The sequence below is a fragment of the Salvelinus alpinus genome, chromosome 28 (assembly GCF_045679555.1).
Source record: "Salvelinus alpinus chromosome 28, SLU_Salpinus.1, whole genome shotgun sequence".
NCBI classification, from domain to species: domain Eukaryota; kingdom Metazoa; phylum Chordata; class Actinopteri; order Salmoniformes; family Salmonidae; genus Salvelinus; species Salvelinus alpinus.
Genome location: NC_092113.1, coordinates 16,853,754 through 16,876,535, shown reverse-complemented (window position 1 = coordinate 16,876,535; position 22,782 = coordinate 16,853,754). Strand labels below are relative to the sequence as shown.

Below are 22,782 nucleotides of genomic sequence, written 5' to 3'. Positions count from 1 at the left end.
AGCTTCCGGCGACAGTACCCAGTCCAGAGCTTCCGGCGACAGTACCCAGTCCAGAGCTTCCGGCGACAGTACCCAGTTCAGAGCTTCCGGCGACAGTACCCAGTCCAGAGCTTCCGGCGACAGTACCCAGTCCAGAGCTTCCGGCGACAGTACCCAGGCCAGAGCTTCCGGCGATGTTTCACAGTCCGGAACCTCCAACGATTGGCCACAGTCCGGAACCTCCAACGACGGGCCACAGTCCGGAACCTCCAACGACGGGCTACAGTCCAGAACCTCTTTTGACGGGCCACAGTTCGGAACCTCCTATGACGGGCCACAGTTCGAAACCTCCTAAGACGGGCCACAGTCCAGAACCTCCAACGACGGGCCACAGTCCAGAACCTCCAACGGCGGGCCACAGTCCGGAACCTCCAACGACGGGCTACAGTCCAGAACCTCTTTTGACGGGCCACAGTTCGGAACCTCCTATGACGGGCCACAGTTCGAAACCTCCTAAGACGGGCCACAGTCCAGAACCTCCAACGACGGGCCACAGTCCAGAACCTCCAACGGCGGGCCACAGTCCGGAACCTCCAACGACGGGCTACAGTCCAGAACCTCTTTTGACGGGCCACAGTTCGGAACCTCCTATGACGGGCCACAGTTCGAAACCTCCTAAGATGGGCCACAGTCCAGAACCTCCAACGACGGGCCACAGTCCAGAACCTCCAACGGCGAGCCACAGTTCGTAGCCTCCAGCGACAATCCCCAGTCCGGGGTCTCCAGCGACGATCCCCAGTCCGGGTCCTCCAGCGAAGATCCCCAGTCCGGGGCCTCCAGCGATGATCCCCAGGCCCGGGCCTCCAGCGATGGTCCCCAGCCCGGGTCTCCAGCGACGGTCCCCAGCCCGGGGTCTCCAGCGACGGTTCCCAGCCCGGGGTCTCCAGCGACGGTTCCCAGCCCGGGGTCTCCAGCGACGGTCCCCAGCCCGGGGTCTCCAGCGACGGTGTCTCCAGCGACGGTCCCCAGCTCGGGGTCTCCAGCGACGGTCCCCAGCCCGGGGTCTCCAGCGACGGTCCCCATTCCGGGGTCTCCAGCGAGGGTCCCCGGTCCGGGGCCTCCGGCGATGATCCGCAGTCCAGGGCCTCCGGCGATGATCCACGGTCTGGATCTACAAAGGCGGAGGGATCAGTGTAAAGAGGGGGGGGCGGCGTCCAGAACCAGAGCCGCCACCGAGGGTAGATGCCCACCCGGACCCTCCCCTATAAGTTCAGGTTTGCGGTCGGGAGTCTGCACCTTTGGGTGGGGGTACTGTCACGCCCTGACCTTAGTTATCTATGTTTTCTTTATTATTTTGGTTAGGTCAGGGTGTGACGAGGGTGGGTATGCTTGTTTTGTATTGTCTAGGGTTTTTTGTATGTCTAGGGGTTTTGGTAAGTCTAGGTATATGTATGTCTATGGTGGCCTGAATTGGTTCCCAATCAGAGGCAACTGTTTATCATTGTCTCTGATTGGGGATCATATTTAGGTTGCCATTTTCCCTTTTGGTTTTGTGGGTTCTTGTTCTATGTTTAGTTGCCTGTCTGCACTATCCATATTAGCTCCACGGTTCGTTTTGTTAATTTGTTCGTTCTGTTCAGTGTTCGTTCTTTAATAAAGAAGAATGTACGCTTACCACGCTGCGCCTTGGTCTCCTCCCTACGACGGCCGTGACACTGACGTCCTTGGGTAGGCAGAGGGAGTCTGGAAGGGCATCAAGGAATCTTTGGGTTCTCTGAGAATTTATAGCACGACTTTTGATGATCCTTGGTTGGGGTCTGAGCAGATTATTTGTTGCGATTGCAAACGTAATAAAATGGTGGTCCAATAGTCCAGGATTATGAGGAAAAAGATTAAGATCCACAACATTTATTCCATGGGAAAAAACTAGGTCCAGAGTATGACTGTGGCAGTGAGTAGGTCTGGAGACATGTTGGACAAAACCCACTGAGTCGATGATGGCTCCGAAAGACTTTTGGAGTGGGTCTGTGGACTTTTCCATGTGAATATTAAAGTCACCAAAAATTTGAATATTATCTGCTATGACTACAAGGTCCGATAGGAATTTAGGGAACTCAGTGAGGAATGCTGTATATGGCCCAGGAGGCCTGTAAACAGTAGCTATAAAAAGTGATTGAGTAGGCTGCATAGATTTCATGACTAGAAGCTCAAAAGACAAAAACGTTTTTTTTTTTTTGTAAATTGAAATTTGCTATCGTAAATGTTAGCAACACCTCCACCTTTGCGGGATGCGCAGGGGATATGGTCACTAGTGTAACCAGGAGTTAAGGCCTCATTTAACACAGTCAATTCATCAGGCTTAAGCCATGTTTCAGTCAGGCCAATCACATCAAGATTATGTTCAGTGATTAGTTCATTGACTATAGCTGCCATGGAAGTGAGGGATCTAACATTAAGTAGCCCTATTTTGAGATGTGAGGTATCACAATCTCTTTCAATAAAGGCAGGAATGGAGGAGGTCTTTATTCCAGTGAGATTACTAAGGCGAACACCGCCATGTTTAGTTTTGCCCAACCTAGGTCGAGGCACAGACACGGCCTCAATGGGGATAGCTGAGCTGACTACACTGACTGTGCTAGTGGCAGACTCCACTAAGCTGGCAGGCTGGCTAACAGCCTGCTGCCTGGCCTGCACACTATTTCATTGTGGAGCTAGGGGAGTTAGAGCCCTGTCTATGTTCGTAGATAAGATGAGAGCACCCCTCCAGCTAGGATGGAGTCCGTCACTCCTCAACAGGCCAGTACTGTATGTCATACATTTTTTCTGTATTATGTCAACAAAAAAAATTGGTTCAGAGATTCAATAACAGACAATTCTCATACAGTATCACTTCCCACGCATGGGTTGTATTCCTATGTTACTCACATTGTCATTCCTACTACAGAGTGCTGCGAATGGTTAGGGTACCCATTATGGCTGATGAATTTCAATTTACCACTCTGTCCTAAGGAAGATAGGACTGCAGCTGTTTATCGAAAGACGAAAAGACTTTCTAATTTATTTGAGTGAATCTAGGTCTTAAATAGACCATGCATAATGATTCTCCATTGCATGATCTTTTCATTAATCAACCACCAGATCACTATGGGGGTTTAATGAGCCATAAATATCTTTCACTTTCTTGAGACAGTGAAAACACAAATACAAATTTACACATTCACATCTAAACACACTTTAATACCCTTGCCCCATAAATGGAACAAGAGAAAATTATTTCATAACTTAAACAAAAAACAACACTTCATTTGTGTTATTTTCCCCTGGCTTTGGTTAGTATTAAGGTGGCAGGTCAGCTTTTCATGATCAGTCCAGCAAATTGCACAGGCTGTAGACAGGGAGCAGTAAATAGCCTGGTTATCTATATGGGACACATGCTCTGCTCTCTCTCTCCCTACCCAGCATCACAAAACAACCGATCTCAACAGCAACCTTCGAGGCTCCAGCAACACAGAGTGCTGCTCACTGCTAACACTGAATGAATATCCTTACCTGTTTCAGCGCTCATGTTTATGCTGTGATAAAGTTCATGTTTTATGGCATGTCTTTATGGAATCACTCATACATACATTTATGTTATGCTGCTGTTCTGAATGTTGTTGTCAGGGCACCCTTCTGTGTTTCAGTCCTGTTGGAAGTTTAGCAGAGGGACAGTCATAAGTCACAGACGGGCAATATTATTAATATCCGGGAATTAATAATATGATTTGAACAGATTTTGTCCGAGGCAAATCACCTCAACTACACAGCATGCGGACATCACTGAAGGAATCCAAGTCCACAATGACCCACACTTCAAAGTCAAAGTGATTTTTTACATTTTTATTAAACAGTTTTTTTTCTCTTACCCAAATAGAATTTGTACAATTGTAATCAAAGCGAGGGGATGTGGTTGTCCCATCTCAGCAATTTCAATGTCTATGAATACCGCTGGTCTATTGGTCGCTGACACTTTCTGTCAATAAATCATTGGTCATACCGTAACTTAACAGAGAGCATTCTCTTGGTGGTATCCAGGTGTGCTCCTGTAATCATTAACATTGTCAGCGAACCAAGGGGAAATCCATCCTCTGTTTAATTCCCAGGCACTTGACATTTGCCTGTTCATTACCAAATGAGTCATTACCTGATGCAATCACTGATGAGCTCATTGTCCCCATTAGGTTTGAATAGGATGCATGTCAAATGGTGCTTGTGGGTCTGTCACTTTGCATTAGCAGCTGTTTATCATGTACAGCAAATGAGTGTTTAACCAATCAGAGATGCCGGACACAATCACCACTCCACTCACAACAAGTCAATATCAGTTACACACCTTATGGGATAGTCAGTATTGAGTAGGTTAGCAATTACAATTTATGGCCTAGTCAGACCATTACTCTGTTCCAGCTGGCTAATAGGCGTTTTTAGATACGTACTGTTTGATGTAGCACAGAGAATATTCGACTAAACTTAACTTGTTAATACTTTCTCAATTCCCGACTCGGAAGACGACCAATGTCTTCTAAACGTCCATGTCTAGTTGCAGGGGGTTTGTTTGAATTTAGAAAATGCTCTGTTATTAAATTTAACGTTTTGCTCCATGAAGTAATCCAACAATGTATTCGCCGCCATCTTGTCTATTTCAAATCTTCTCTCATTGATTGAGACAGGTGGGTGTCCACCCCAAAGTGCCGCATGTCATGATGACACTCACCTGTCTCAATAAAATGAGAGAAGATTTTTAATTTGAAAAGAAATGGCGGCGTACACATTGTTGGATTGCTTGGTTAGCAAAACATTTAATAACGGAGTGTTTAAAAAATGCAAGCAAACCCCCTGCAACTAGACATTGATAATAAGAAGACATTGGTTGTCTTCCGATGTCCGGAATAGAGGATGTGTCGCCAAGTTAAGGTTGGTCGAAAATTTGGGGGCTCTCGAGTGGCGCAGAGGTCTAAGGCACTGCATCACAGTGCTAGAGGCATCACTACAGACCCTGATTAGATTTGGAGGCCAATAGGGCGGCGCACAATCGCCCAGCGTCGTCCGGGTTAGAGTTTGGCCGGGGTAGGCCGACATTGTAAGTAAAAATGTGTTCTTAACTGACTTGCCTAATTAAAAAAGGTTAAATAAAATAAAATAAAGAAATAAAGTTGGTAGAACATTATCTGCTACTCCAACAGTACCTAACCTGTAACGGCTAATGGAGCATCACCTTAGCCCGTTACAATCTGCTAGCTATGAGTAGGTAAGACTCCCAATGAATTGTAGGTTCACCTTGGGTGACTCTGGCAAAAATGCTCCATTCTCCAATGGTCTTGTTTGTGGTCAGTGTTAAGTTTTTCATTGGCTTTTCCCCGAAAAAATTTTCAGAGAGGATTATCCTACAGTATGAGAATGCTGGATTGTAATGATTTAGCTCGTTTGAATCAGACCTTTTAGACACAGTTGGTCATTTTTCTCAAGCTTGAAGTGCAACATATTGCACTGTTATTAGACACGAAAACATAGTCTTTGGGCTGGATACAAGGATCATGTACAAAACCTCTCTTTCGAAAATGTGAGCAGCCAAAATTATTCCTTGATTGTAGAGACAGAATTGTGGAGAGGCAGGAATAGAGTGGTACAGTGCCTGTAGTGCTGATGGTGATTCATATGAAGAGCATTGTACTGCATTCACATGACTGCCAAGAATATAAGGTAGCCATATAAATAATAGCTCATCTTAAAAAAAAATCAAAATGAATCATGTGAAGCATTTTCCATAAAAAATAAAAAATAAGGAAAAAAATAAGAGTTAACAGTTTTCTGCGATTTCTCGGTTCACTATTCTCTCTCTACTCAATATCCCTGTGAACTACTGACAACCCTCCTTGACCCCTTTCAGTACCCACATCTAGGCCAGGCTGCCTCTCTCTCGCTCTCCCACAGGGGCATCTGTCTAAGACATTATTCTATTATGGGCAAATTAAAGAGCTAGGAAGCGCTTCATAATGCTGATGAGAAATGCATGGATATTGCCGCATAAGAAAACATTGAGACACTGACACTGAACTGACCTGTGCACAGTAATATTCTGTTTTGGTCTCAAATATTTCATTTGTATTCTATTAATGCCTGTGTTCAATCTACTGTAAATATGCCATTGTTAAAATATATAATAATTGTAATTATATAGTATAGCTTTCATAGCATAATATCAATGAGCATTAACATACAGTACCAGTCAAAAGTTCGGGTGATTGTGGAAGCCAGGTCATCTGATGCAATACTCCATCACTCGCCTTCTTGGTCAAATAGCCCTTGCACAGCCTGGAGGTGTGGTTTGGGTCATTGTCCTGTTGAAAAACAAATGATGGTCCTGCTAAGCGCAAACCAGATGGAATGGCGTGTCGCTGCAGAATGCTATGGTAGCCATGCTGGTTAAATGTGCCTTGAATTCTAAATAAATCACAAACAGTGTCACCAGCAAAGCACCCCCACACACCATCACAACTCCTCCTCCATGCTTCATGATGGGAACCACACATGCAGAGATCATCCGTTCACTTACTCACCGTCTCACAAAGACGCAGCGGTTGGAACCAAAAATCCCAAATTTGGACTCATCAGACCAAAGGACAGATTTCCACCAGTCTAATGTCCATTGATCGTGTTTCTTGGACCAAGCAAGTTTCTTCTTATTATTGGTGTCCTTTAGTATTGGTTTCTTTGAAGCAATTCGACCATGAAGGCCTGATTTTTGCAGTCTCCTCTGAACAGTTGATGTTGTATCTGTTACTTGAACTCTGTGAAGCAATCTGAGGCGCAGTTAACTCTAATGAACTTATCCTCTGCAGCAGAAGTAACTCTGGGTCTTCCTTTCCTGTGGCGGTCCTCATGAGAGACAGTTTCATCATAGCGCTTGATGGTTTTTGCGACTACACTTGAAGATACTTTCAAAGTTCTTGACATTTTCTGCATTGACTGACCTTCATGTCTTAAAGTAACGATGGACTGTCATTTGTCTTTGCTTATTTGAGCTGTTCTTGCAATAATATAATATAATTGGTATTTTATCAAATAGAGCTATCTTCTGTATACCACCCCTACCTTGTCACAACCCAACTGATTGGCTCAAATGCATTAAGAAGGAAATAAATTCCACAAATTAACTTTTAACAATGCACACCTGTTAATTGAAATGCATTCCAGGTGACTACCTCATGAAGCTGGTTGAGAGAATGCCAAGAGTGTGCAAAGATGTCATCAAGGCAAAGGGTAGCTACTTTGAAGAATCTCAAATATAAAATATATTTTGATTTGTTTAACACTTTTTTGGTTGCTACAAGATTCCATATGTGTTATTGCATAGTTTTGATGTCTTTACTATTATTCTACAATGTAGTAATAGTAAAAATAAAGAAAACCCTTGAATGAGTAGGTGTGTCCAAACGTTTGACTGGTACTGTATATAACTTGTTCTCTTGCTTATCTTTGAACCGAGGGCCATCTGCAGAGATCCTGCCATTCGATCATTTGGATGTTTTCCAATGCGAAGCAAGATTAGAGGCTGGAGTTGATGTAGATTGGTCCAGGAGGCACAGAGCCCCTTACGGGCTATTGAACGGAGGGAAGCAGGGAACACAACAATAGACAACATCTTCACATAAAAAGAAGGCAGCAGGTAGTATTCTATCAAACACTTTGTCTTATGGGCTCGATGAGTGCTTTTTTAGATGTTCCTCCTCCTTATTCTGCCGGGTTTGAGATAGCCGTCTTGCCTCCTAGCTAACTTGCAAAACGATAAAACATTGCTAACATTAATCTATTTTTCAATTCAAAGGGGAAACAGTTGGCTGTAAAATGTATTAGGATCAGACTTAGAATGAATTTGAATGATATGGTAGGAAAAAAATGTCCCTTAGGTATTTGCTTATGATACATAATTTAACTTGTGTAATAAGAAATGTAAGTCTCATTATGAGCATGTAATTTCTATCATGAATGAAGATATACCGTTTGTAAGTACGGTATCGACATACTAAACCAAAGACTAGTACTAATACTACTACAACCACCACGTCCACCATCTTCACTACAGCTCTACTTTAACAGAGCTATTGCAGCTACTCGGATGGTTGGAACTAGCTGATGCTCCCTCAGCACTATGATGGTGTGCTGCACTAACTACAGTATGAGGCACAAACAATTGCTCAAAATGGTGCTGATCTAAAGGACTTGAGTGGTTTACAAATGTTCCCAGTCCAGAGAAACTCTATTAACTTTCCCATCAACTGTACAGTAATCTTTCTCAGTTTCCCCCTGTAATTATCCAGAACTGATTTCAACTGTATGGCTTGAGGAGTCCATCAGTAGCTTCAAATTAAAGCAGTAAATCAAATCTGTTTTTAAGACAGAAAATTCATATTTTTCCCTTTTCCCTTATGGTTATATGCGTCCTATAAGACTTTTGTATCAATGTTTCTCTGATCAATATGCTACTCTAACAGTGACTGACTATTAATGCATGCGGATCACAGTATCTTCATGCTTGTTTTTGTACCTGCAGAATGCCGACAAATAGACAACCTGTTGTGAATACAGTACATACAGTAGTACCACTACGCAGTTTTATTGTTGGTGGTCCAAAGTGCAGATAGTGCCACAGCTGCCATACTGTATGTGTCTTACAGCAGGGACGTTTTTTGTGCATTTATCATTTATGTAAATAGACCCTTCAAGAAATCTATCCAGTGGCAGTGACAGCCAGATGGGCAATCCAAAACAAACCTTTTGGTCTTTACATTATTTGAAAGACAAACATTCCATGAGTGAATGATGCTAACAGGTTTGTAGTGTTTATCTCTGACAGTAGCCCCCTGCCATGTTGGGACACAGCATGTCTATGTAGGCCTTATTGTAATGGGAAAGCTTGCTGATCAGGAGGCAGGTGGCATATTCCTCCACTGCACAGCAATGGCCATGATGAAAGTGGGAAATGTTGGCTCCACCACACCTGTCTGGCTTCTGACATCACTCCCCTATTATTGCTTTGTAACAGTCATTCAGCTCAGCACCAGTGAATTATGGAGTGAGCTAGGCCAATCAGAGGTGAGTTGGTGTACTACTCTATATGAGGCAACCACCAGCAACTTGTGTGCCTGTGTTTGAATGATAGCATGTGCTTGGAGAAAGTGGAAAAATGTGTGCGTGTGTGTATGTGCGTGTGTGTGTGCGACTGCATGTGCGCGTGTGTGTACGTGCGTGTGTGCATGTACAGTATTTGTGTGTTCAGTGAGAGTGAAGGAGAGACACATACATGGTTTACTTAATTGCTCTGGCGTGATCACTCAGTCATGGCAATCAGTCTTTCTTAAATGAGGTGTTCAGTTGCAAAGATGAGTTTCTGAGTTTTGACAAGTAATGTATGATGTAATCAAATGTTCACACAAGCACAATGAAGACTTGTCACAATGGATTTATTGAAGTCTTACTAGTGTAGTAAGAGTAATTGTGTTGATTTCATTTTCTTGTCACCCTATGAGTTTTTTCACAGGTAGTAGAGTGCTGTACCTGTCATCTATTTCAGCCACATTTCTTTTTTAATTTCAGAGCCATTCTAAAGTAAACTGTTTGAAGTCCAAGACAGGATGATTGACACGTTTACACTCACAGCCATTGGTTTGCATCTCTGCCTGTCTACACTGTGATGTTGAAATATAACTGTTCTGTCTCACTAGTCACAGTAATGACCTGAGAGGAGCGTTCCTCACATTAATCCCCCACTGGCTTGTTGTCGCTGTTTGCAGATATGGAGACATGGTTCCAGACTCCATAGCGGGCAAGATATTTGGCTCCATCTGCTCCCTCAGTGGTGTGCTGGTGATTGCTCTACCTGTGCCTGTTATAGTCTCCAACTTCGCGAGGATCTACCACCAGAACCAAAGGGCAGATAAGATGAGGGCACAGCAGGTAAGAGAGAGAGGCATGATGTCATTCTCATCACCTGCATGTCAGTGTGTTGTGAAAGTCGACAGCCGCTTTGCTGTAATGTATCCGATGTATGATAGGGTTCTATTCTTACTAGGTGTGCTTGTCAGGCAAATGCCGATTGGAAAGCTACAAGGATTCACACTGTCTTGTGAAATGTCCGTTTTGTATTTTTTCCCCAGATATTGCTCACTGGGTTGTATGTGGAGCAAATGCTGACACAGGCATTTCTGTCCAATTCTTTTCCATTCTCCAGAAAGTGCGCCAGGCAAGGATTCGAATGGCTAAGAAAGGGGCCACCAATGCATTCTTGCAGCACAAAGAGGATGGGGGATTGCAGGTGAGCAATACACATGAGCAAATGTTTCCTTGTGCTCATATACAGAATCACAGTTATTTCACTGGTGTGTGTTTGGATTTCACATGTACAGCATACAGTATTTCACCTAAAGTATGTTTAAATATATATATATATAGTAGCACACACTCATCAGGGTCTGCGCAAAGTAGGGAAGAGCCAATGGCAAAAGGGTAAATACCTACTTTAATGCTTTTAGCAGAGGTTCTGGACTGATAAGATAAAGCATTTGGAGTTCAGCTTCGTGATAAAACAAAATAGCACTAAAGCTTTTCTCTTTTCTGGAGATAGTTTTGTTGCCATGGCATCATTAATTGTTCCTTTAACTGTAGCTTATTCTTGGCCAATAATGACTGGATTTACTTCAGAATCAGACAGATTACTCTCTCTCTCTCTCTCTCTCTCTCTCTCTCTCTCTCTCTCTCTCTCTCTCTCTCTCTCTCTCTCTCTCTCTCTCTCTCTCTCTCTCTCTCTCTCTCTCTCTCGCTCTCTCGCTCGCTCTCTCTCTCTCAATTCTGGAGCACCTCCCCTACACCAACACTTTCTGCTGTAGTTTCACCTACCTAATCTTTACTTTACTGACTTTATTGTCCCCATGAGGAAATGTTGTTGCAGTGTCATGTACACGTTTAAAGAGGTGTTTAATTACAAAACAAATTGACAATACAACTTTCACATACCAATAAAAAGAGACTAGCCTGCTGGCCTTATCTGCATAATAATCTCATGTCATTATGATTGTCAATTTGAAAAACATATATATATTAAAGAAAAAAGATGAATAAAGCCGCTGGCCGGGAACATCAAGCACATTGTAAGAATCAGTCAGCTTCAGTTTCAATGACATTTCAAATAACCAAATGTCACGTTGACAGTCATTAATATTTAACCCCAAACTTTCCTTTGATTAAATCTATCCAACAGAGTCAGCACCAATAGTCCTACAATAATGAAGGATGACTTGCTACACCAAATATCTATTATTTTCCCCTCAGAATGAATCTCATTCACAGTATGCAAATAAATTGTTTCAACCAATGATCCTACACTCTTAGAAAAAAAGGTGCTATCTAAAACCAAAAAGGATCTTCGGTTGTCCCCATAGGAGAACCTTTGAATAACCCCTTTTGGTTCCAGGTATAACACTTTTGGGTTCCATGTAGAACCCTTTCCCCAGAGGGTTCTACATGGAACCCAAAAGAGTTCTGTCTGCATTCAAAAAGGGTTTTGCTATAGGGACAGCCGCAGAACCCATTTGTAACCCTTTTTTCTAAGAGTGTATTGAGAGGTCAGGGAATCAGAGAACAGAAAGCAGAGGTTGTGGACAGGCAGTTTATGGACACACATAGGTAATGGTGTTAGCAACAGGGGCCACAAAATATAGAGTTACTAGAGGATGAGTAGCAATTCACTAGTCTCCTGATTCACCATCCATCCTGAGCTGTTCATCTTTAAAGCAGTGAAAAAATGTTTTGCCTCAGTTGTATTACCTCAGACTTCACCTAAATAAAACATTCTAACATAGCGTATCTACAGGTAACTGCCAAAATAATGGAAACACTTCAGTAAATATGGGATACAAAGTATATTCAAAGCAGGTGGTTCCACACAGGTGTGGTTCCTGAGTTGATTAAGCAATTAACATCCCATCATGCTTAGGGTAAAAATGCTGGGAAGGGCATTATTTTGGCCATTATTTTGGCTACCATAGCTATGCCCCCATAAGATGACAATGCCCCCATCAGCAGGGCACGAGTGGTCACTGAATGGTTTGATGAGCATTAAAATGATGTAAACCATATGCCATGGCCGTTTTAATCACCAGATCTCAACCCAAGTGAACACTTATGGGAGATCCTGGTCCTTCGCCTGAGACACCATTTTCCAACACCATCAACAAAACACCAAATAATGGAATTTGTCGTTGAAGAATGGTGTCGCATCCTTTCAATAGATTTCCAGACACTTGTAGAATCTACGCCAAGGTGCATTGAAACTGTTCTGGTTCGTGGTGGCCTAACACCCTATTAAGACACTTTATGTTGGTGTTTCCTTTATTTTGGCAATTACTTGTACCTTTGTATCTCTTGTATTTCCCTAGTTATTGCCCTTTTTTGGAAAGATCAGGTCATATAGTGTAGACACTGAGTGTCCATGACATAGACTGACCAGGTGAATCTAGGTGAAAGCTATGATCCCTTATTGATGTAACCTGTTAAATTCACTTCAATCAGTGTAGATGAAGGGAAAAATGTTTAAGCCTTGAGACAATTGAGACATGGATTGTGGATGTGTCCCATTCAGAGGGTGAATGGGCAAGACAAAAGGTTTAAGTGCCTTTGAATGAGGTATGGTAGTAGGTGCCAGGCGCACCGGTTTGAGTGTGTCAAGAACTGCAACACTGCTGGGTTTTTCCACACTCAACAGTGTCCCGTGTGTATCAAGAATGGTCCACCACCCAAAGGACATCTGGCCAACTTGACACAACTGTGGGAAGCATTGGAGTCAACATGGGCCAGCATCCCTGTGGAACGCTTCTCGACACCTTGTAGAGTCCATGACCCGGTGAATTGAGGCTGTTCTGAAGCCAAAAGGGTGTGCAACTCAATATTAGGAAGGTGTTGCTAATGTTTTGTACACTCATATATATATACTGTAACGACTCTGGGTTTATAAGCGCGGAAATCGACTCTGCCGCACGAGCATGCTTTTGCGGCACAGTCGATAGCGCACCGGACTTCGGGCTAGAAGGTTGAGTGTTCGAAACCTGCTCCCTGCCTGTTTCATTACAATATTGTCCATATCCTATTTTGAAATGCCCTGCCCTATAGGGCATATAGGCATTAGGTAACTATTCTAATGTTATCATCATTGCACGTAACCCCTCCATGATGACCCCTCCTCACAGAGGTTTACTCCATGTAAACATCAGTGCTTGACTTGGACTGAATTTTTTTCATTTTAGCTAATTAGACACTTTTCAACTACTTACTACTTTCTAGCTACTTTTGCAACTACGTAGCATGTTAGCTAAACCTTCCCCTAACCTCAACCCTTTTAGCTAACCCTTCCCCTAACCTTAACCCTTTTAGCTAACCCTTCCCCTAACCATAAGCTTAACTCTTTAACCTAACTCCTAAACTTAACCCTAACCCTAACCTTAACCCGTAACCCCTCACCCTAACCCCTAGCCTAGCTAACGTTAGCCATCTTGCTAACGTTAGCCACGTAACTAGAATTCGTAACATATCATACGCTTTCAAATTCGTAACATACTGTATAGTATGTTTTGCCAATTCATAACATATAATATGAATTGTAATTCGTAACATCATATACGGAATGGGTGATGGATATCCACAAATGAATACATACCATATGAAACGTAACATATCATACTAAAGGGAGAGTCTCGGATTTACGTACAGAATAATACTAAATGCTCTGTGACCAGGTTGACATACAGTACTATGTGCATGGCAGACTAGTGTAGTTAGTAACTGTGTGTTATATCATACACTCTATGATGCCAAATATGATTGAAGACGGCAATGCAACTGGAAGTATCTCCAGTAACATTCCTTAATAGCCGTAGCCAGTGCAGGGAATTAAAGAAGGGCTCCCTCCCAGACATATTTCAGTATACTAATCTTGCTTCACCAAAGGAGGAGAGAGGGATATAAGAAGATGCCCATTCTGCTGATTTAACGAGTAGAGGTGGGAGAGGAGGAGGAGGCACAGATGGGGTGGGATTGAATTCTCATCTTTACTATGCACCAGGTTGATTCCAGAGTAATCTTTATTTCTTCTCAGCAGCTGAAAGCTACTATAATCCAATATTTACAATCCCAGAGTGAGAGGGTATTTTTTTCAGCACGGATCTATAAACCCATTACTAACAGGACTGCAGAGCTATTTATAAACCTAGAGGGGTTGTTTTTTTCTCCCAGGTCTATCACAGGGTTGTATATTTTCCTGGTCCTCTTTGTCTTGCCTGCAGTTTTGTCTCTATACCAGAGCCCCCCCACTAACACCTATAGAACCACCTCCCCAATTTGACACCTCACTGTTTCCCGTAACATGGATCTTTAAAAAAACATTAGCATAAAGAATGCATGGCTTCCAGCCACAACCGAACTTAATCTATGAATCATGATTTGCAATGCTATGTCCCACAGTATTTCTATTTACAGTATGTTCCTCTTTTGATACATTAGGACAAATATAGCCAATTCTGTCATAAATTGCAAAACAAATAACCTAGGATTGAACTCTATCATCAGGACTGCATAATCCTATTCCAAATGACTGTGATTAACATTAATTGTAATCTACTGTATGAGGGATGGCTAACAGTCTGTTCTCTACTTGATGTAATGTAATGCAAAACATTCTCTCAGATTTCCAATAGCTAATATGAAATGTTCAACCACTCATGCAATGTCACCGCAGTGCAGTGTTTTGTGCTGTTGTACACGGCAACATATAGACTGGTGCAGAACAGCAAAACCATGGATTTAAGAACACACTACTCACTTAATCCATCTCCTCTGTAATCCAATGACCCAATAGAGCACGACTTCCAAAGGGCCAAAGCTAATTGTTTTTATTTCTACTTAGGGACGATCTTATCGGACATGTCTGTAGTGAATCAAACAGATGTCCCTTAGCCCGCTGACTCTGCAGCAGGTCTCCAGACTGGCTTTGTGACTAACATAGCTGTTTCCCTGCTCCCTCCCTCCCTCCCACCCTCCCTCCCTCCCAGTCTGACACACTCTCTCTCAGTCCAACAGATAAGATCATCTGAATGTAGATGACTTTGACAGGCTGTTCGCCGTCTATTGCAATAATGATAGCGATCAACCACCTTGACCTAGAAATCTCAGCTTCACAGCCAGATGTTTAACAAACCACAAAAAAATGCTTTTTAGGAAGCATCAGAGGGGGCACTGGTCCTCTGGGGTTCTGTGTGTCTGGGTGAACATCACTGGAGAGAGAGGCCATGAACGGTCACTTACTGTACAATCAGACAGTTAAGGACAGTCACTCAGATGTATTTCCTTAGCCCTGTGGAGGCATACGGTCTACTCAGTAGTACTGTGTATGGTATTATTGTATCAATAATAACTAATTCTACTGTCACGTTCGTCGTATAGAGGACACCAAGGCGCAGCGTGATATGAATACATATTTTTAATATAAGATTAATAAACACGAAGAACACTAAACAAACTACCAAAATAACAAAACGAATGTGAACGCTATAAACAACGAGTGCAGACATGCAACTTCACATAGACAATAACCCACAAACCAAACTGGAAAATGGCAACCTAAATAGGATCCCCAATCAGAGGCAACGATAAACAGCTGCCTCTGATTGGGAACCAATCTAGGCCACCATAGACCTACATATGCCTAGACTACACACACACACCTAGACATACAAAAACCCTAGACAATACAAAACAATCATATCCACCCTCATCACACCCTGACCTGACCAAAATAATACAGAAAACATAGAATACTAAGGTCAGGGCGTGACAGTACCCCCCCCCCCCAAATGTGCGGACTCCCGACCGCAAACCTGAACTTATAGGGGAAGGTCCGGGTGGGCATCTACCCTCGGTGGCGGCTCTGGATCTGGACGCCGCCCCCCTTCTTTACACTGAGTCCTCAATTGTAGCACTGACCCGTGGATCATTGCCGGAGGCTCTGGACTGCGGATCCTCGCCGTAGGCCCCGGGCTGGGGACCCTTGCTGTGTGGATCATCGGCGGATGTTCTGGACTGGGGACCGTTGCTGGAGACCCCGGACTGGGGACCGTTGCTGGAGACCCCGGGCTGGGGACCGTCGCTGGAGGCCCCGGACAGGAGGGCGACTCTGGCAGCTCCGGACAGGAGGGTGACTCTGGCAGCTCCGGACAGGAGGGCGACTCTGGCAGCTCCGGACAGGAGGGCGACTCTGGCAGCTCCGGACAGGAGGGCGACTCTGGCAGCTCCGGACAGGAGGGCGACTCTGGCAGCTCCGGACTGGAGAATGTCTCTGGAGGCTCCGGACTGGAGGGTGTCGTTGGAGGCTCTGGTCTGGAGGGCGTCGCTGGAGGCTCCATACTGGAGGGCGTCGCTGGAGGCTCCGGACTGGAGAACGTCTCTGGAGGCTCTGGACTGGAGGGTGTCATTGGAGGCTCCGGTCTGGAGGGCGTCGCTGGAGGCTCCGTACTGGAGGGCGTCGCTGGAGGCTCCGGACTGGCAGCCTTTGTTGGAGGCTTCGTGCCATGACTCCTCACTGGAGGCTTCGTGCCATGGATCATCACTGGAGGCTTCTTGCCATGGATCATCACTGGAGGCTTCGTGCCATGGATCATCACTGGAGGCTTCGTGCCATGGATCATCACTGGAGGCTTCTTGCCATGGATCATCACTGGAGGCTTCGTGCCATGGATTATCACTGGAGGCTTCGTGCCATGGATCATCATTGGAGGCTTCGTGCCATGGATCATCACTGGAGGCTTCTTGCCATGGATCATCACTGGAGGCTTCTTGCCATGGTTCATCACTGGAGGCTTCGTGCCATGGATCATCACTGGAGGCTTCTTGCCATGGACCATCACTGGAGGCTTCATGCCATGGATCATCACTGGAGGCTTCTTGCCATGGATCATCACTGGAGGCTTCGTGCCATGGATCATCACTGGAGGCTTCTTGCCATGGATCATCACTGGAGGCTTCGTGCCATGGATTATCACTGGAGGCTTCGTGCCATGGATCATCACTGGAGGCTTCGTGCCATGGATCATCACTGGAGGCTTCGTGCCATGGGTCATCACTGGTGGTACCGGGCTGGGGACACGCACCTCAGGGCGAGTGCGAGGAGCAGGAACAGGGCGTACTGGACCCTGGAGGCGCACTAGAGGCCTGGTGCGTGGTGCCGGAACTGGTGGTACCGGGCTGGGGACACGCACCTCAGGGCGAGTGCGGGGAGGAGGAACAGGACGTGCTGGACTCTGGAGGCACACTGGAGGCCTGGTGTGTGGTGCCGGAACTGGTGGTACCGGGCTGAGGAAACGCATCTCAGGGCGAGTGCGGGAAGGAGGAACAGGATACACGGGATCGTGGAGACGCACTGGAGGTCTGGATTGTAGAGCTGACAGAACCCGTCCTGGCTGGATGTTTATTTTCGCCCTGCAAATGCAGGGCGCTGGCACAGGACGCACTGGGCTGTGCAGACTCCCTGGAGACATAGTATGCAAAGCCGTCACAGGATATCCTGGTCCAAGGAGGTACACTGGAGACCAGGAGCACTGAGCCGGCACCCTCCTTCATGCCCATTCTAGCCCGGCCAATGCGAGGAGCTGGAATAGAGCACTTCGGGCTAGAATAGCGCACTAGAGTCACCGTGCGCTTCACAGCATAACACGGTGCCTGACCAGTAACACTCTCCCCACGGTAAGCATGAGGAGTTGGCTCATGTCTCCTACCTGACTCAGCCAATCTCCTCGTGTGCTCCCCCCAAAAATGTCTTGGGGCTGCCTCTCGGGCTTCCGTGCAAGCCGTGTTTCCTCATCTCGTCGCCGTTCCTCTATTCTCCGGCACTTCTCCTCGTAGTATCGCCGTTCTGCTTTCGCTGCCTCTATATCTTCTTCAGAAAGGCGATACTCCCCCGGCTGTGTCCAGGGTCCTGCTCCATCCAATATCTCCTCCCAGGTCCATTTCCCCATTAAGCGCTGTTCCTCTTTTTCACGCTGCTTGGTCCTTGTTTGGTGGGTTATTCTGTCATAAAACATAGAATACTAAGGTCAGGGCGTGACATCTACATTGTTTGTCGGGCAAAATCAAATCTCATGTGTTTACAATGTTAAGTTTGCTTATCACAGCAATACATTACCAGCTACTAATTCAAATATTAATGTCATTGTATTTTCACTGACAATATCTTTTCATGTGGGGCCATGTTGGGCTAAGTGATTTGCTCTCTTGCTGTGTCCCTCAGGATGGTGATGGTGACAGCACACCTTTTTGTGTGAAGAACAGATCCGCCTTTGAGCACCAACATCATCACCTATTGCACTGCTTGGAGAAAACCACAGTGAGTGCTCCTTTTATGCCTTTTAACTATCTCATGGATCATTTTGTCTGATATAACTTTTTATTCAAGGTTATCACTCACTTTGATGTACTTTATGCACACTCAGCAGTGTTACACTCATGATGTTTCACACTTTCAGCGGTTATGAGCAGCGATCATAGAATTAGAAAAACTTTATTGTCCACGCAATGTGGAAATTTGTCTTTCGGCTTCACCACTTAAAAACAGACATTAAACACCATCAGGAGAACATCATCCTGGAGCTATAGCATGCAGAAACCTACAGCTAGTTCAAATCTGTGCGGCCGATCAGAGGCCTTTTCTTTCTTTCTTTACTTAACCAGGAGAATCCCATTGAGACACAGTCTCTTTTACAAGGGTGATCTGGCTAAGAAGGCAGCAGTAGTCAATACATTATCAAAATGTACAACAAAGTAACACAATCCAGCCTGCAGGAAACATTTACACTCCTCCTGAACATCTTTGCCCCAGAGTTTTAAACTCACTGAGGGACATGATAGACATTTTTATTTCTTGTATGTTTCGACAGAATCACGAGTTCACAGATGAAGTCACCTACAGCGAGGTGTGTGTGACCGACTCAGTGGGCTTCCGCACCAGCCGCAGCACTTCGCTGTCCAGCCAGCAGGGGGCCACCACAACCTGCTGCTCCCGCCGGGCCAAGAGGAGGGCCTTCCGCCTTGCCAACTCCACTGTCTCTGTCAGCCGGGGCAGTGTGCAGGAGCTGGACACGCTGCACGTCACCAAGACTCCTGCTGGTACCCAGTACCCACAGAGGTACTGTACCACACGCACCATCCACCTGTCCACCTGATCCAAGGAGCCCACCCCTCCCTTTCTATCTTTGCCCCACCACTAAATCACCTGTAGAGGCTGTTGATGTTTTAGTATATTTTACTCTGGCCGATTCATTGAAAATAACCTTCTGCTGATCCTGAATTACGAGCTGAGGCAAAGTTGTTCAAGCTCTGCTGGCTTTAACCATTTTGATGCTGTTGATGTTTGTCAAAACAACCTCCATGGGTTTAATGATAAATTTACTATGCAAAAAAATGTTTTTCATTTGTCACTGTAGCATGACTAATGATAGTTTATTGTTTAGAGAAACAGTTGATAATGGAGAGATTGCACTTGCATTTTTATACATAGTTGTTGTAGATGGATGTATCACTTTACAGAGAGTGGAAGAACAAATTACCTGTCTAGAATACACTGATCTACTTACAATGATTACACATAAAAGTCCACTCAAAATAAACAAGTTGGACTATTAAGGGGAATATTGGCGTGCATTGTCTAACTTTATCTATGTGTGTGTGTCTGAGCAGTCGCTCCAGTCTAAATGCCAGGACTGAAGACCTGAAGCTGAACTGTGATGACTACACGGCAGCCATCATCAGTATCCCCACTCCCCCAGCCAACACTCCTGATGAGAGCCTACCTAACTCACCCGCCATCCCTGGCATCCTACGCAACTCTCGCTCCAGTACCTTCAACACCCAGGACACTGTCAAGATCTCCTCTTTATAACCCCCCAAGCACAGGACCTTGACCCATTGCACAAAAGAAGAGGAAGGGGGCCCATCAGAGAAGAACATGGGAAAGAAGGACATTCAAGGATGATACCACACACTCTTTGCAAATGCTTCAATCCAATACCAACGTAATGTCTACTGAATAGAGGTAGGGCTAGCGTGAATCTTTTTCATTTATTCATTCATTTGATTTGAACCATCCATGTGATGTGCTGGAAAGGTTACTGTGAGGTTGACCTTTTGGTCTAGGGAGTTACAGGGGGTGGGGGAGTTAGTAAATTGAGTGAGTATCACAGAGACTCACAGAGACTGTGAGCTGAGCAGGAACAGATGACAGCGTGTGAAACAGGAATCTACATGCCTCTTGGACTCAGAGAACGGACACATATGGATGGTGTGGTTGGTAAGAGGGTTTTTCAACAATAATATACCCACCGTGGCATCGAAGGCCTTTTACTTTTCAAGATATGCAACGTTAGAACAAGCAGGAAAAACTAATATACATAATGTGTGTAACAAATTGCAGGGAGAGATTATAAAGATTATGAATAATGACAAAATTATATTGATATATAAATACACCTTTAGAGAGAGAAATATTAATTCTGTATTCTGCAATAGATTTCTTCACACAAATTCAATGAAAATAAAGGAGAGATCGTTAGATGGTAGTACATATGTAACATATTTTGTATCATACGTCTCTAAATCACATGCATCTTCAAACTTTACCAAAAAATGTCAGTGTAATGACTAGCTTAATACAGCTATGCATGTTCCTGTACAGTAGATGGTGGAGAATAGAACTACTGATATTAGTGATATCAGATATGACTAGCTCATCGGTTATTTGCATGGTACCTTATTCTTTCCCTCAGAACAGTTAGTTTTATTTATTTCTCCTGACAACATTGTAAAGTAATAATGATGTCAAGTGCTGCACCAGAAGTGTACATTAGGTAAAAAAAAATGAATGAAATAAAAACATTGAGGCATGTTCCTCGCCAGAATGCGAAGTGGGTGAGTATGATTGTGGTCTGTGTGTGGTAGGTTGGGAGGACTTGTGTTTATTGATCACAAATATGCATGGATACCGTTGTAGGTATTTTACCAGTTTTTTTCTTTGGGAAATAAAATGTAGAGGAGGGATTCAACAGCGTCTATTGTCAAAGAGAAAGAAATTAGGGAGAAGAGGTTACCAGTAAGAAAAGTTCACAGTTACCTTTCGTTGACTTCTCTTATTGTAATATTGTGTTACAGGGTTAAGTGTATGCAGCCCGTTGATGGCTGTGTAATTGACAAGCAACGTTTTTGTTAAACATGCTAACATATCGGTGCTGCTACTGTACTTCATTGAACGTTACTGTTGGCATGGCTCCAGTTCTGTCTATGAGATCTGGTGTTTGCAATAACCGTTGTAATTATTTTACTGCAAACTTTGGCAATCCTACTTTTTTTCTCTGATTATTATTATTTGCATAATATTGCAATGAAAGATTTCTCTGTAACTGTGCACACTACAGCTGTTCTAAAGTTACTTTAGTATTTATTCATATAATGCAGATAGGAGTAGAATGAGCACTATGTCAACCTCACACATATTTGCTAACATTAATTTCCAAACATATATAGCTATATGATTCACATTATTTACACAATGTCATTTTCTCATGGAAGTGATAACAGATGAGTAAAGTCGTGTCATATGCTTTATATGTGTATGCTGTATGAATACAACAAACGTTTGATGGGAAGATTATATAGTAATTATAAGAATCTTATACATACCACTCCTAATGAAGTGTTTACCTAACCCAATGATAAGTGACCGGATGTGTAGGCTCAGGAGAGGAGGCACCAGCCAGTACTCATGTCAGCGAAAGAGATGCACTGATTCCCTAGAGGACGATGAGCGGAACAGATCAAAAGCACAGATGTCTATATTCTATTCCACAAATAAAGCAATTAGAATTCAGAAAATTGTGTTGCCTTTTATTTTCATTCCCCCAAAAAGAGAAGGGATAGACACTTTGTTCCAGTGATTCTTCCCCTGAATAATGGTGTTTTTTATCTATTTTATCCATCATCCCCTCTATGGTAAGATTTCATTTGAGAAGTCACCAGTAGGGGAGGCTACAACATATGATGTAAAATATCCCCCTTTCACCTTTACACTCAAATGACGGTAGACAATGATGACATTACCCCAATGTTTTTATTACTAATTGATTCATTTCAATTATCAACAGTCTGTTTTCATAGATAGTGCAGAATAAATACATTGCAGTGAAAATCTCAAGTACGGTATGCTTAGTTTAATCCCTCTGTGTGATCTGACCATAACATGACCTGTGTTGAGTAACCATGTCCATCTCTGCGTGTATGGACTGGAACAGCGGTCTGTCTCTGTATGTTTTATATGTCTGTCTGTCTTAATCTTCCTGACATTGGCTCTGACCTTTGTAGTGGCACTAACCTGTGTAAAATGACATCATTAATCTGATTTGTGGTATTGACATCAGAGGGTAGCTAGCTAGAAAAGGACTGAATGGGATTTACGGCTTCACTCATATTGCACTTGCTCCACAGTATTAGCCCTCACAATAGCTAGAGTCTAAGCCTCAAGTTCTTATTCCTAAAATCAGCCCTCGTTACATAAACATTTTAGCAGATGCAGAGCGATTTACTGAAGCAATCAGGATTATGCGGGCACATCAACAGATTTTTCACCTAATCGTCAGTTAATGGCCCAACGCTCTTAACAACTAGACTATCAGTGCCACCATA

General features: G+C 44.0%; 1 protein-coding gene across 1 annotated transcript in view; it reads left to right on the top strand.

Moving 5' to 3' along the window:
* The window catches only part of LOC139557297 (A-type voltage-gated potassium channel KCND1-like), a 70,156-nt gene extending 48,181 nt beyond the window's left edge, over positions 1 to 21,975 (top strand). The window contains exons 3-7 of the mRNA XM_071371911.1: positions 9,810 to 9,972; positions 10,247 to 10,330; positions 18,344 to 18,439; positions 18,990 to 19,237; positions 19,789 to 21,975. Of these exons, the coding sequence (XP_071228012.1) occupies positions 9,810 to 9,972; positions 10,247 to 10,330; positions 18,344 to 18,439; positions 18,990 to 19,237; positions 19,789 to 19,990 (793 nt within the window). The 3' untranslated portion in view covers positions 19,991 to 21,975. The remainder of the gene's footprint in view (positions 1 to 9,809; positions 9,973 to 10,246; positions 10,331 to 18,343; positions 18,440 to 18,989; positions 19,238 to 19,788) is intronic.
* The last annotated feature ends 807 nt before the right edge of the window (positions 21,976 to 22,782 follow it).